Source organism: Hyperolius riggenbachi, chromosome 2 (genome assembly GCF_040937935.1).
Source record: "Hyperolius riggenbachi isolate aHypRig1 chromosome 2, aHypRig1.pri, whole genome shotgun sequence".
In the NCBI taxonomy this organism is placed as follows: domain Eukaryota; kingdom Metazoa; phylum Chordata; class Amphibia; order Anura; family Hyperoliidae; genus Hyperolius; species Hyperolius riggenbachi.
In genome coordinates, this window is record NC_090647.1 from 319,995,875 (window position 1) to 320,012,064 (window position 16,190).

A 16,190-nucleotide genomic window follows, 5' to 3' on the forward strand; every position below is an offset into this window, starting at 1 on the left:
GAAAAATCATCTGGCTGTAACAACAATGGCTGTGCATCAGTGATTTCACCACTAAATAATTCTTGCGAAGTGTCAAATGCAGCAGAAGTGGTACTAGTAGTAGCGCTGGTGGCTGAGCAAGATAAGGTGTTCTGTGTCGCTAAATACTCAACCACGTCCTGACAATCTTGGGAGGTGATGGGACGTGCCTTCTTCCGAGCACTGTACTGTGGGCCAGGTCCACACGAAATTACATTTACACGACCTCGCGCAGACCTGCCGGGTGGCCTTGCTCTGGCACTACCTCTTCCTCTACCTGTTTTGTCCATATCGGGTATGCACGGAGTGGTATATCACACTGCGTGCACTCACGTAGGTAGGTGGGTTCACTTAACTGCACAGGTATGCGCACTGATGCGGTGGGTTCACTGAACACAACAGGTATGCAGTGGCGGGTTCACTGAACACAACAGGTATGCAGTGGCGGGTTCACTGAACAGGTATGCAGTGGCGGGTTCACTGAACAGGTATGCAGTGGCGGGTTCACTGAACAGGTATGCAGTGGCGGGTTCACTGAACAGGTATGCAGTGGCGGGTTCACTGAACAGGTATGCAGTGGCGGGTTCACTGAACAGGTATGCAGTGGCGGGTTCACTGAACAGGTATGCAGTGGCGGGTTCACTGAACAGGTATGCAGTGGCAGGTTCACTGAACAGGTATGCAGTGGCGGGTTCACTGAACGGGTATGCAGTGGCGGGTTCACTGAACGGGTATGCAGTGGCGGGTTCACTGAACGGGTATGCAGTGGCGGGTTCACTGAACAGGTATGCAGTGGCGGGTTCACTGAACAGTACAGGTATACAGTGGCGGGTTCACTGAACACAACAGGTATGCAGTGGCGGGTTCACTGAACACAACAGGTATGCAGTGGGGGGTTCACTGAACACAACAGGTATGCAGTGGCGGGTTCACTGAACACAACAGGTATGCAGTGGCGGGTTCACTGAACACAACAGGTATGCAGTGGCGGGTTCACTGAACAGTACAGGTATACAGTGGCGGGTTCACTGAACACAACAGGTATGCAGTGGCGGGTTCACTGAACAGAACAGGTATACAGTGGCGGGTTCACAGAACAGGTATGCAGTGGCAGGTTCACTGAACACAACAGGTATGCAGTGGTGGGTTCACTGAACAGGTATACAGTGGCGGGTCCACTGAACAGTACAGGTATGCAGTGGCGGGTTCACTGAACAGAACAGGTATACAGTGGCGGGTTCACAGAACAGGTATGCAGTGGCAGGTTCACTGAACACAACAGGTATGCAGTGGTGGGTTCACTGAACAGGTATACAGTGGCGGGTCCACTGAACAGAACAGGTATGCAGTGGCGGGTTCACTGAACAGTACAGGTATACAGTGGCAGGTTCACTGAACAGAACAGGTATGCAGTGGCGGGTTCACTGAACACAACAGGTATGCAGTGGCGGGTTCACTGAACACAACAGGTATGCAGTGGCGGGTTCACTGAACACAACAGGTATGCAGTGGCGGGTTCACTGAACACAACAGGTATGCAGTGGCGGGTTCACTGAACACAACAGGTATGCAGTGGCGGGTTCACTGAACAGGTATACAGTGGCGGGTTCACTGAACAGAACAGGTATACAGTGGCGGGTTCACAGAACAGGTATGCAGTGGCAGGTTCACTGAACAGAACAGGTATGCAGTGGCGGGTTCACTGAACAGTACAGGTATACAGTGGCGGGTTCACTGAACAGTACAGGTATACAGTGGCGGGTTCACTGAACACAACAGGTATACAGTGGCGGGTTCACTGAACACAACAGGTATACAGTGGCGGGTTCACTGAACAGGTATGCAGTGGCGGGTTCACTGAACAGTACAGGTATACAGTGGCAGGTTCACTGAACACAACAGGTATGCAGTGGCGGGTTCACTGAACACAACAGGTATGCAGTGGCGGGTTCACTGAACACAACAGGTATGCAGTGGCGGGTTCACTGAACAGGTATACAGTGGCGGGTTCACTGAACAGAACAGGGATACAGTGGCAGGTTCACAGAACAGGTATGCAGTGGCGGGTTCACTGAACACAACAGGTATGCAGTGGTGGGTTCACTGAACACAACAGGTATGCAGTGGTGGGTTCACTGAACACAACAGGTATGCAGTGGTGGGTTCACAGAACAGGTATGCAGTGGTGGGTCCACAGAACAGGTATGCAGTGGCAGGTTCACTGAGCAGGTATGCAGAGATGGGTTCACAGCACAGGTATGCAGTGGCAGGTTCACTGAACAGGTATGCAGTGATGGGTTCACAGCACAGGTATGCAGTGGTGGGTTCACTGAACAGGTATGCAGTGGTGGGTTCACTGAACACAACAGGTATGCAGTGGCGGGTTCACTGAACAGTACAGGTATACAGTGGCAGGTTCACTGAACAGAACAGGTATGCAGTGGCGGGTTCACTGAACAGTACAGGTATACAGTGGCGGGTTCACTGAACAGTACAGGTATACAGTGGCGGGTTCACTGAACACAACAGGTATGCAGTGGCGGGTTCACTGAACACAACAGGTATGCAGTGGCGGGTTCACTGAACACAACAGGTATGCAGTGGCGGGTTCACTGAACACAACAGGTATGCAGTGGCGAGTTCACTGAACACAACAGGTATGCAGTGGCGGGTTCACTGAACACAACAGGTATGCAGTGGCGGGTTCACTGAACAGGTATACAGTGGCGGGTTCACTGAACAGAACAGGTATACAGTGGCGGGTTCACAGAACAGGTATGCAGTGGCGGGTTCACTGAACACAACAGGTATGCAGTGGTGGGTTCACTGAACACAACAGGTATGCAGTGGTGGGTTCACTGAACACAACAGGTATGCAGTGGTGGGTTCACAGAACAGGTATGCAGTGGTGGGTTCACAGCACAGGTATGCAGTGGTGGGTTCACAGCACAGGTATGCAGTGGTGGGTTCACAGCACAAGTATGCAGTGGTGGGTTCACAGCACAGGTATGCAGTGGTGGGTTCACAGCACAGGTATGCAGTGGCAGGTTCACTGAGCAGGTATGCAGAGATGGGTTCACAGCACAGGTATGCAGTGGCAGGTTCACTGAACAGGTATGCAGTGATGGGTTCACAGCACAGGTATGCAGTGGTGGGTTCACAGAACAGGTATGCAGTGGTGGGTTCACAGCACAGGTATGCAGTGGCAGGTTCACTGAACAGGTATGCAGTGATGGGTTCACAGAACAGGTATGCAGTGGCAGGTTCACTGAACAGGTATGCAGTGGTGGGTTCACAGTACAGGTATGCAGTGGTGGGTTCACAGTACAGGTATGCAGTGGTGGGTTCACAGAACAGGTATGCAGCCAACCAGGAACAAGTTAAGCCTAACTAATCTTTCCCTGAGAGACAGTCTGCAGCAGCTCGCCCTACTCTCACTAACGCAGGCAGCACACGAGTGACCGTAATGGCCGCCGCTGCCTGCCTTATATAAGGGGGGGTGGGGCTCCAGGGGCTAGTGTAGCCTAATTGGCTACACTGGGCCTGCTGACTGTGATGTAGAGGGCCAAAGTTGACCCTCAAGGTGCATTATAGGGCGAACCGAACTTCCGCAAAGGTTCGCCAGCGGGACACGAACGCGAACCACCGAAGTTCGCGTGGAACCGTTCGCCGGCGAACTGTTCGGCCCATCTCTACTTCTGGTACAGTTTCTGCCTGCTCCATGCTGTCCGGTCGGCTCACATGAATAAAACGTCAGAATTTTAACATTTGCGCCTCCAGGTTCGGCACCGCCTCCTCTACGGATGTCAGTCAGCCTCTGCAGCTCTATCTGCCCAAGGGTGGATCCTGAGTAATCCTCTGACTGGCGGAGAATACCACCAATCATATTTAGCCTGTCCGCCCATCGCACTAGCTGTATGCAGAAGACGCCGCCAGCCACAGGGGAGATGGTCCGCCCTGATTGATGCTCAACATCGTCCATCTCTACCGGTTGCCCCTTTGCTAAAGGGACGAAAATACGCAAGAGTCAGCTGACGCATGAGCAACGCATCACTCCTGTTGGTCAGAATCACCCATGCAGCGCCTCTGAGGATGCCGCAACACATGGAATAGGAGGCGGCGGCCGCAGGACCTTTCCTTTTGCTCCACGGAGCTACACAGATTGGCAACCAGATGAATAGGTAACAAAACACTACCCACAGTCAGTTGCCTAGAACACCAAACAAAGTAGTTTCCCTGCAGCCAGATGCATTTTACCTAAACACTAGGTATAGACAGGTGCCCACAGGCTCCCCATCTCTAGTGTCCCTAACTGACTGTGACCTCAGGTGTAGGGATGCAGTCAAAAACTGGTCAGCAATGGAGGAAGGGGAGCTTATATGGGCTAACTAATTAAATTATTGTCTGTTTCCTGTAGGGGTGGGATCAGTCTTCTCTCAGGAGGAAGGTGTCCTGGAGGACGATGAGAGAAAGTAAAATTACCGACTAGTGAGGTAAATCACTGACCTGTTTGGTAAATACCTAAAGAAATGTCAACAAATTGCAATTCACAAAGCATTTGGTAAATTAAGTAAAAGTGGTCTGGATTCACTAAGCATTTTCAGTAGTGATATTGTGGACAGAAAAAAAACTCATGCACATCACTTGTGGAAAGACTCACACAGCTTCCTGCCTGGCCTGCACCACAGCTAGTGAGACTTACCGAGCAGGGCTTAGTGAATTGAAGCATGTCTTCTCAGTATATTACCGAACTTCTGCCGCATGCCAGGAAATCTTTAGGAAACCACTGTAAGATACCGAATGCAGTATTTTACCATCCTAAATTATTTTACCTAACTGTCCTTAGTGAATTGAGGCCAATGTCACAAAATAGAAGAACAAATAAAAAAAGGTGTTTGATTCTTTTGTTTGCAATTACCGAGCAGGCCATTCAAATCAATGGCCAGTTTGGCATATGTGGCAAACCACGCAAAATCCTGATAGGGCCCATTTCCACTGTGTGCGAAATTGCAATGCAAATTTTCGCATTAACACTGAAACCATAGTAGTTGAATCCAGTTGTTCCCATTCAATGCGTTTTTCCAGATGTGTTGCAAAGCAGAAAAAGTATAGACTGCATGCAGCAAATTTCTGCACCACGCACTAATCCACAATGGTGATTGAAAGTCAATAGTCCAGCATTTGCGATGCAAATTTCTGCATCTGTTTTTCCATCACTCCCTCTTCTCTGCGCGGCCACCCCTCCTGGGGACATCTATACACCTGGCTATACTGGGGACATGGTAAGTCCTGCCTGCCTATACTGGGGACAGCCACACGTCTGGCTGCCTACACTGGGGACAGCCACACGCCTGGCTGCCTACACCGGGGACCGCCACACGCCTGGCTGCCTACACCGGGGACCGCCACACGCCTGGCTGCCTACACCGGGGACCGCCACACGCCTGGCTGCCTACACCGGGGACAGCCACACGCCTGGCTGCCTACACCGGGGACAGCCACACGCCTGGCTGCCTACACCGGGGACAGCCACACGCCTGGCTGCCTACACCGGGGACAGCCACACGCCTGGCTGCCTACACCGGGGACAGCCACACGCCTGGCTGCCTACACCGGGGACAGCCACACGCCTGGCTGCCTACACCGGGGACCGCCACACGCCTGGCTGCCTACACCGGGGACCGCCACACGCCTGGCTGCCTACACCGGGGACAGCCACACGCCTGGCTGCCTACACCGGGGACAGCCACACGCCTGGCTGCCTACACCGGGGACCGCCACACGCCTGGCTGCCTACACCGGGGACCGCCACACGCCTGGCTGCCTACACCGGGGACCGCCACACGCCTGGCTGCCTACACCGGGGACAGCCACACGCCTGGCTGCCTACACCGGGGACAGCCACACGCCTGGCTGCCTACACCGGGGACAGCCACACGCCTGGCTGCCTACACCGGGGACAGCCACACGCCTGGCTGCCTACACCGGGGACAGCCACACGCCTGGCTGCCTACACCGGGGACAGCCACACGCCTGGCTGCCTACACCGGGGACAGCCACACGCCTGGCTGCCTACACCGGGGACAGCCACACGCCTGGCTGCCTACACCGGGGACAGCCACACGCCTGGCTGCCTACACCGGGGACAGCCACACGCCTGGCTGCCTACACCGGGGACAGCCACACGCCTGGCTGCCTACACCGGGGACAGCCACACGCCTGGCTGCCTACACCGGGGACAGCCACACGCCTGGCTGCCTACACCGGGGACAGCCACACGCCTGGCTGCCTACACCGGGGACAGCCACACGCCTGGCTGCCTACACCGGGGACAGCCACACGCCTGGCTGCCTACACCGGGGACAGCCACACGCCTGGCTGCCCATACCGGGGACAGCCACACGCCTGGCTGCCCATACCGGGGACAGCCACACGCCTGGCTGCCTATACCGGGGACAGCCACACGCCTGGCTGCCTATACCGGGGACAGCCACACGCCTGGCTGCCTATACCGGGGACAGCCACACGCCTGGCTGCCTATACCGGGGACAGCCACACGCCTGGCTGCCTATACCGGGGACAGCCACACGCCTGGCTGCCTATACTGGGGACAGCCACACGCCTGGCTGCCTATACTGGGGACAGCCACACGCCTGGCTGCCTATACTGGGGACAGCCACACGCCTGGCTGCCTATACTGGGGACAGCCACACGCCTGGCTGCCTATACTGGGGACAGCCACACGCCTGGCTGCCTATACTGGGGACAGCCACACGAAGTCGCGTCAGTCACTAGAGCAAGAAGTGTCCACGCTGGAACGCACGGAAGGTATGTTTGTCTGCCACTGCCCGCCGCACATATATAGCTATTGAAGCTGGAGGGGAGCGCAGAGGGGAAAGCCCGAGGTGAGGGTGGCCATAGCTTTCCCCTCATGCAGCAACCCCTCCAGCCCCCTAAAATGGCCACGAGCGGGCCCCAGGGGGCTGCATCCCCTATTGTTACGCCCATGCTGGGGACAGCTATAGGCCTGGCTACATATACCGGGGACAGCTATAGGCCTGGCTACATATACCGGGGGGCACCTATAGACCTGGCTACATATACCGGGGGGCACCTATAGACCTGGCTACATATACCGGGGGGCACCTATAGACCTGGCTACATATACCGGGGGGCACCTATAGACCTGGCTACATATACCGGGGGGCACCTATAGACCTGGCTACATATACCGGGGGGCACCTATAGACCTGGCTACATATACCGGGGGGCACCTATAGACCTGGCTACATATACCGAGGGGCACCTATAGACCTGGCTACATATACCGGGGGGGGGGCACCTATAGACCTGGCTACATATACCGGGGGGGGCACCTATAGACCTGGCTACATATACCGGGGGGCACCTATAGACCTGGCTACATATACCGGGGGGCACCTATAGATCTGGCTACATATACTGGGGGGGCACCTATAGACCTGGCTACATATACTGGGGGGGCACCTATAGACCTGGCTACATATACTGGGGGGGCACCTATAGACCTGGCTACATGTACCGGGGCAACCTATAGACCTGGCTACATATACTGGGGGAACCTATAGACCTGGCTACATATACTGGGGACACTGTCTGTCTGTCATTACATGCATTTACTGGTATTACATGCATTTACTGGTGAAAGGCTGTCTTGTGCATTTACTGGGAAACCGCTGTCTCTCATTACGGGCATTTACTGGGAAACCGCTGTCTCTCATTACGGGCATTTACTGGGAAACCGCTGTCTCTCATTACGGGCATTTACTGGGAAACCGCTGTCTCTCATTACGGGCATTTACTGGGAAACCGCTGTCTCTCATTACGGGCATTTACTGGGAAACCGCTGTCTCTCATTACGGGCATTTACTGGGAAACCGCTGTCTCTCATTACGGGCATTTACTGGGAAACCGCTGTCTCTCATTACGGGCATTTACTGGGAAACCGCTGTCTCTCATTACGGGCATTTACTGGGAAACCGCTGTCTCTCATTACGGGCATTTACTGGGAAACCGCTGTCTCTCATTACGGGCAATTACTGGGAAACCGCTGTCTCTCATTACGGGCATTTACTGGGAAACCGCTGTCTCTCATTACGGGCATTTACTGGGAAACCGCTGTCTCTCATTACGGGCATTTACTGGGAAACCGCTGTCTCTCATTACGGGCATTTACTGGGAAACCGCTGTCTCTCATTACGGGCATTTACTGGGAAACCGCTGTCTCTCATTACGGGCATTTACTGGGAAACCGCTGTCTCTCATTACGGGCATTTACTGGGAAACCGCTGTCCCTCATTACGGGCATTTACTGGGAAACCGCTGTCTCTCATTACGGGCATTTACTGGGAAACCGCTGTCTCTCATTACGTGCATTTACTGGAAAACCGCTGTCTCTCATTACGTGCATTTACTTCATTTTTTTATGTAACTACTAGAGATGGCCCGAACCTCCGATACTACCGCAAAAGTTCGGTTTGTGCGAATTTTCGCGAACTGCAATAGACTTCAATGGAGAGGCGAACTTGGAAAATTAGAAAAAATTATCCTGGCCACAAAAGTGATGGAAAAGATGTTTCAAGGGGATAATACCTGGAGGTAGACTACATTGTAGTGTGTTGTGTTGGTGGTATAATGGTTAGGATAGCACCCTACCATGCGGTAGGCCTGGGTTCGATTCCTGGCTAATGTATGCAAGCTGGCTTTTGACATACTACAAATCCCTAAGCAAGCTCATTTTTCTCTTGGATATATCATAATGGTACATGCTAGGCTGGCTTTAGCATGTAGTGTTGGTGGTGGTATAGTGGTGAGGAGAGCTGCCTACCAAGCACTAGACCTGGGTTTGATTCCCAGCCAATGTATGTAAGCTGGCTTCTGAAATCCTACAATTCCCTGGAAGACAAGACCCTCCTCCGGAGGAGGAAGTGAGGGAGAGGGGAGGAGGGAAGAGAGAGCTGTTGTGGGGTGAAATATAAGGAATAACAATCAGCCTAGGAGCAAGCTAACAAGCCTAACTAAGCTCTCCCTAGCAGAGTCTGTCAGCAGCTGTCCCTTAACTAATTACTGTAGGCAGACGAGTGAGTAAAACAGCTGGAGAACCTTGCCTTTTATAAGGGGGGGGGCTCCAGGAGTGAGTGTAGTCCGATTAGTGATAATGTGCCTGCTGACTGTGATGTAGAGGGTCAAAATTTACCTTGATGGAGCATTATGGGGCGAATCGAACTTCCGCAAAAGTTCGCCTTTGCCGGCGAACGCGAACTACCCAAAGTTCGCCTGGAACCGTTCGGGCCATCTCTAGTAACTACATTAGCTGGTATAACTACATTACAGTTAGAAAAAGGTGGGGGGAAAGGCTGCGCGTCCCTAAACACATGTTGCAATTGAATGGTTAATCGCACAGGCATACACCGCCTCTATCAGACTGAAAAAATGCATGCCCTGCATCCTAGACAAGTGCTAACATTTATTAAACTAGGAGGAACTTTAGCTTCCAATATGGTTTGCATGCAAAGTATATTAGACACTTGCGCCACGGTGAGGTAAACCTCCGGGCAAGTGACCTAACCTAAATTTAAACTTTTTTTTTAACTTTGTAACTATGTAACTGTCAGGTTAGCTGCTCCCAGCCCCTCCTCCTGAGTTTCCTGTTTGCATAATAAGTAGTAGCAGATATGAATCTGAATTGTATGCAAAGTGTGCAGAAAATCTATTTAGGTGCTTTACACTGAGCTAGTGGTCATTTCAGATGCAGCCTTAGTGGTATGCACTGGAGTTCTCCTCGCTGTTCAACAAAATGTACATTACAGTTAGCCCCGTCCATGTGATGTCATGACCACGCTACAAGCGCTGCACTACCGTATCTAACAAAAAATGTTCTCAGACATGATGCCCCCTTCACATTTCTGACCTCATATGTGCCTGTCTAGAACCGGCTCTGGTTGCCTGGCAGCCCTGCTGATCCTCTGCCTCTAAGGTTGAATAAACACATCCAATTTTGATTGGCCAATTTTAACACTTTCATGTAGTACGAGAGCTTACTACACAATCTGTTCATCGTATTCCAAATCTGTTGGTCTGCATACTACAAAGAGATGATAAGATTGGTCAGCTATTGGCCAATTAAAATTGAATATGTGTATCCACCCTAATACTTTTAGCCATAGAACCTGAACAAGCACATGCAGATCAGGTGTTTCAGACATTATTGTCAAACCTGACAAGATTAGCTGCATGCTTGTTTCTGGTGTTAGTCAGACACTATTGCAGCCAAATAGCTCAGCAGGGCTGCCAGGCAACTGGTATTGTTTAACAGGAAATAAATATGGCATCCTCCATATTCTTCTCACTTCAGGCGTCTTAACAAGGACTCACCTGGCAGTCACAGTTCACTCACCACAGATTCTGCTTGAAAAGGGAAATGGGGAGTGCTCAATTCTCGTTAGTAGCTAGATATTATTAGTCATTTATAAAGCACCAACATATTCCGTGGCACAGTAAAAAGCAAGAAACAAATATGGTGTACATAATACAGACAATGGTAAACACCAAACATAGACACTGGTACAAAATACAGAATTGGCCTCACTAAGATCATGCTGGAGATAATAAGGCAAGAGAAAACTTACCTCCACACAGTGAGAGAGTTATCTTCTCTCTTCATTTCTTAATGTACCTCCTCTGTAGTTAATTTACCTCCTCTGTAGTTAATTTACCTCCTCTGTAGTTATTTTCACACGCAGTTAATTAACAGCCTGTCTTTAACTCTGGAGTTATTTTAAGGATTGGAGAGTTAACTTAAAGACAGAAGAGTTAACTTTAGGTTTGCCTGAGGTAAAATGTTTCCTGAATACTACATGCCTTATCACCATGGTAACAACTCTAGAAACGTTATTAAAGACAGGAGATAAGCTTAGTGAATTGAGGCCAATTACAATGACAAATGTAACATGATCAACAAAATATATAACAAATTCCAAGACACAAAAGGGAGAGAGAGCCCTTCCCTTGCAATCAAATGCCTTGCCTAGCAACACAACCCAATATTCCATAAGATTGATGGTCGAAACGATTATTTCTGTCAGGTGCCATCTGATTTCCGATAGTTTTTGTATAAAAGTGATTGGAAAAATCGATCAGAAATCAGATCAGACTTGCCGGAAATAATTGATTCAACAGTCAATCTGTAAGGGAAAATTACATTGTGTGTACTATCAACCTTATGACTGGTTCAGTTTTTATAAACCATCCCCACCAAACTGAACTGTAGAAGAGCATTGTGCTGTTGCCCACAGCAACCAAAAGCCAAAACCATAGCTCCAGATAAACAGGTTAAAGCCAGGCCAACTGGAGCAAAACAAGTGCGAACGTGGAGCAGTTGCTCAGAGCAACTTATCAGCACACTCTAATTTGATCTACGCATCTGCCTCACTTTTGCTGAAGTTTTCCATGCACTGCTTTTGTAGAGTTTATACAATGCCTTTCTGCTTAAAAACACCACCCAGTATGCAGCGTGCTGCTGATCAGCTATAGCAGCAGGTGGGTGAGAGATTGGAATAAAGTCATATTCTTACCGTTTTTCTTCAGTAAGTAACTTCACTGTCTCGCCTCCTTCCATGCTTGAATTAAGAAACTTTGGGATGTTTTAACTCAACAAGTTAGTGGTCTTTACAGCGCTGCCTAAATAGCCAAATGTCTACCCCAATGTCGGCTCGTCTCTTTATCTCCTTGCAGTCCGTGTGAATGCAGCACCGGGTGCAAAGGGCCGGCTGCAAAACTTTCCAAAATCCCAAAACAGCGCCTCCCGTGTAGAGCAGCCGGCTGCCCCGCGTGCCCAGCAGCAGCAGCAGCCTGCACTCCACGCCTCAGCCTGGGGAGCCGTCCACTCGCTGCTGCTAGGTCATCCTTCATCAGCAGCACTGCACACGGAGCACGGCATTCCTCCACTAGCAGCTGATCCAATCACCCTCCCTCTTCAGGCAAATCCAGAAACACCACGTTACTGGAATAGGCTTCCTGAACAGGTTGGATAACTTTTGTCTTCTGTGATGTATTCCATATGGCTTTGATTTCAGATCGCAGGGGAATAAAATAAACTGGTTACAGGTACCAGTGGGAAGGATTTATGAGATCTGATCACTTTTCAGTCTATTAAGCCCTGATTGTACCTTTGATCAAACACTGGAAACTCCTAATCACGTATACAGTCATGTGCAATTGTGATGGTCAATGAGATGATATTTTTTTTCAGCTCACTTCCTAATTGTATACAACTGTCTCTGACTACTTGAAACAATTTCAGTCAAAATAAATTGTTTCCAAACTGCAAATAGTGAGGGGCACTTTCACACAGAGGCAGTGCAGTATTTTTACCCCACCCACCGCTGTGGAGACTTTCATACTACGACGTTATAGTGTGTCGTATCGGAAGAGACGTTTTCACTACTTCTCCGACGCAGGTCAAGAACTACGTTAATGCTGCAGCGATGTTGCGATCTGCATCGTCCCAGAAGTTATGTTAGTCTATGGCGACGAGTGGATTTGACAAAAATTACAGTCGCAGTGCACATGTGCGGAAGCGTATTTAAACAATACGCGCATACCCGTAACAGGAAGTGACGGCAAGCGCGCATCACTTTCTGCTTGGCCGGTGGCCAGACAGGGAACACCGTGCAATAGCGCGGTGTTCCCTGAAGGCCTTTTTTTTACGGGGCGATGCACCGCATCGCTAATGCTGGTTTTGAGTATGAAACCATCCTTAGGCCTGGGACCCACTACAAATCCAAAGCGCAATCACTAGCGTTTTTAAGTAGCATTTTGTATTCGATTTCATGAGCGTTTTCTGGCGATTTGGTAGCGATTTTAAAAAGTGTACGTTGTTTGGCAGCGATTGTGATATCGATTTGCGATTAGCGATTACAATTCTGATTGTTCCTTTCAAATTATTATAATTTTTTTTACAGTATGCAGTAATTTAAAATCAAACACAAATCCCTATGTGTAGCAATTCATGAGCAATTTGCCAGCACTTTAATACTTTACCTTGAAGTGCAAAATGCTGCATGTCCTGCAATTGCAATTTAGCTAATCGCAATTGCTACTGTGGAATTTGTTACATTTATTTTCATTGGCAGAGTGTTTAGGGTACCGTATATTCCGGCGTATAAGACGACTGGGCGTATAAGACGACCCCCCAACTTTTCCAGTTAAAATATAGAGATTGGGATATACTCGCCGTATAAGACTACCCATCTTCCAACGCACACCAAATTAAAATAAAAATTAAAAAATCATGTACTGGTGCTGTGTATGAACAGATACTGGTGCTGTACTGTATGTGTTACCCAGTATATAACAGTATATAGTCAATTGACTTGTTGCATTGGTCAACTCTCCTTAAGTAGACTGGTCAGCTCTCCTTGTCTACCTGTTTATCAGAGCGGTATGGAAGAATAGATTGCACTCCCTCAGCAGGGAGATCTGAGAGGCGGTAACAGGATAGAGCGTAACACCCCGCATCAAAGACACCCGGTGTATAAGACGACCCCCAACTTTTCTGAAGATTTTCAAGGGTTAAAAAGTAGTCTTATACGCAGGAATATACAGTAATCGCTAGCCTTCCAGGCCTACAACCCACTAGGAGCGCTTTTCTGAGTGCTTTGTGATTTGAAAAGCTCTTGCTAATGTAATGCTATGGGTGTGATCCCACTTAAACGGTGTGATTTTACAAAAATCCCCCATAGCATTGCATTAGCAAGAGCTTTTTCAAATCACTAGCACTTAGGCTCAACACACACCATACAATCTTGGTTGTACAGATTTACCAAATCTATGTAGTATAAGGGCCAACAGATTGAAAATACCTTGAATGATTAATTGGATAAGCTCTTATACTACATGAAAGTGGTAAGATTGAACACCCAAGATTGTATGGTGTGTGTTGAGCTTTAGAAAGGGCTGCTAGTGAGTTTGAGCCGTATGGCATTGTGCACATCTACAATTGCAATCACTGAGGTCAGCGTTTTGCGATTTTGTGAGTGATTTTTTTTAGAGCTACAATTTTTTGTAAAGCGCTTTTCTAAGCGCTTTTGGAGAGCGATTTGTTTGGTCACTTCCTGACGAAAGTCAGGAAGTGAACTCTTTGACTCGGAAAAGAATAAATACAATGTATTTATACTTAGATGTGCTGGGGAAATCACTATACAAAGCGTTTTTTCAAGCATTTTGCAATTTCCCTGTACCTTCCATTGAGGCAAATCGCCCCAAAAATGGTACAGGCAGCGCTTTGGTGAGTGGATCGGAGTCGAACCGCTCAGATGTGAACACTCTCATAGGGAATCTTTGCACAATCGCTTTTAGGGCGATTTTGCAAATCGCCAGCGCTTTAAAAAATAGGCGAAAACGCCTTTTTAAGGTGTGAACAAGCCCTCACAGGGATAATCTGGGATGCTTACTTTGGAGTAACATTATGCTCTGCAGGAAGCAGAATGCCTTTGGGCAGAAGTGAAAGTAATGATTAATTTAGACTCTGAAGTCTCCCAAATTTCCTCTTTTTATTTCAGATTCCTCTTGAGCACTAATAGTACAGATGAATCGCCGCATCCCCACGGCCGTAGGAGGTCTTAATCCCCCCAAATCCCGGGGCAAAAACCTACGACTTTCAAAGTCGAAGATTTTGCTGCCTGGAGGAGGCAGAGCTTTGTGCATTAGCTCTGCCTCCAGTTCATTCAATCACCGTTGATCGTCGCCTCTCCCCGCCCCTTTCAGTCTTCTTTCAAAGAGATCTGCGGTGATTGAATGGACTGAAGGCAGAGCTACAACAAAAAGCTCTCCCTCTTCCAGGAAATACCGGAGGGATTTGTGACGGGGATCTCGGGGGAGATAAAGACCTCCTACGGCCGCGCAGATGCGGGGATTCATCTGTGCTATTAGTGCTCAAGAGGAATCTGAAATAAAAAGAGGTAATTTGGGAGACCTCAGAGTCTCTTTAACTAATCAGAGTTCCGGTATTCATCATTGAGGCCACATTCACAGTGGTGCGCTGTGCGGCTCGCCACAATGCAATGCAACAACTATGCAACATTCACAGTGTGTTGCTGTAGAACAGATTGTGACAGGGATATCGCAAAACGTGCATGTTAATAGTTACACTGAAGCATTCATTTTGACTGTATGTTAGTAATGAGCGGTGCTGCTTTGCCCATTTGTTTTGTTGCAATCTTGTTGTCATAGCAATGCAATGCACATTGTGAACATGCTTAAAGATGCTTAAAGAGACTCTGTAACAACATTTTCAGCCTTATTTCTTCTATCCTATAAGTTCCTATACCTGTTCTGATGTGGTCTGTCTTACTGCAGAATTTCCTAGTTGCACAGTGGCTGTTTTATCTCTGTTATATACGCTAATCTTCTTTCCTCTGACAGCTTTGTCGGGCTCAGGCACTCAGGCAGGAATGTGCTGGTCTGCTTGTGATAGGATAGAAGCTATACACACCCTCTCCACGTCCCCTGCAGGCTCTGTGTGAGTCACAGATTGAGCTCCTCTCAGCCTATCACATGCCATGTCTTTTGTTTGTAAACACTGCCTAAAACTGGCAATTACAAGCCAGGATTGCAGCAGGGAGTGGCAGAAACAGCACAGAGGGGCCCAGGAGAACATAATGAATAGAATGGTATGCTTTTTATTGTAAGAATTTTAGAGTACAGATTCTTTTTAAGGTCACACTTATGAAAATCTGCAGGGTTTTGCTGCAATGCGAAATCACATGCGAAAAAGTAAATAATGTTTTCCTATGGGACTGCTGCATTTTCAGAAGCCATGTGCAATTCTGTATAGCATTTTGTTTTTTGTTTTGTTTTGTATTTCAAAGATACGACCTACACTACTTTTCTTCACAACGCATGCGATTCCTCATAGCACTGGCAACTGTGCAGACACGTGTGTGATCCCATGCTGGCGCAAGGCTCACAAATTGGCAGCATTTTGCAGCAATACGAAGTCACATGTGAAAATGCATATAATGTTTTCCTATGGGGCTACTGTGATTTCAGGCACTCTCTGCGATTTGGGGATGCAATTTTTCTTTAAAGTTCTTTAATGTCTTCTCAGCTTTGTGGCGTTGTGCCCAGATTTT

At 49.0% G+C, this 16,190-nt stretch overlaps 1 protein-coding gene across 2 annotated transcripts in view; it reads right to left on the reverse strand.

Moving 5' to 3' along the window:
- The window catches only part of SLC30A2 (solute carrier family 30 member 2), a 67,408-nt gene extending 55,427 nt beyond the window's left edge, over positions 1–11,981 (reverse strand). For both annotated transcript variants that reach the window (XM_068265471.1, XM_068265470.1), the window contains exon 1: positions 11,631–11,981. In XM_068265471.1, coding sequence (XP_068121572.1) covers positions 11,631–11,674 — 44 coding nt within the window. In that variant the 5' untranslated portion in view covers positions 11,675–11,981. The remainder of the gene's footprint in view (positions 1–11,630) is intronic.
- Between the last annotated feature and the right edge of the window lie 4,209 nt (positions 11,982–16,190).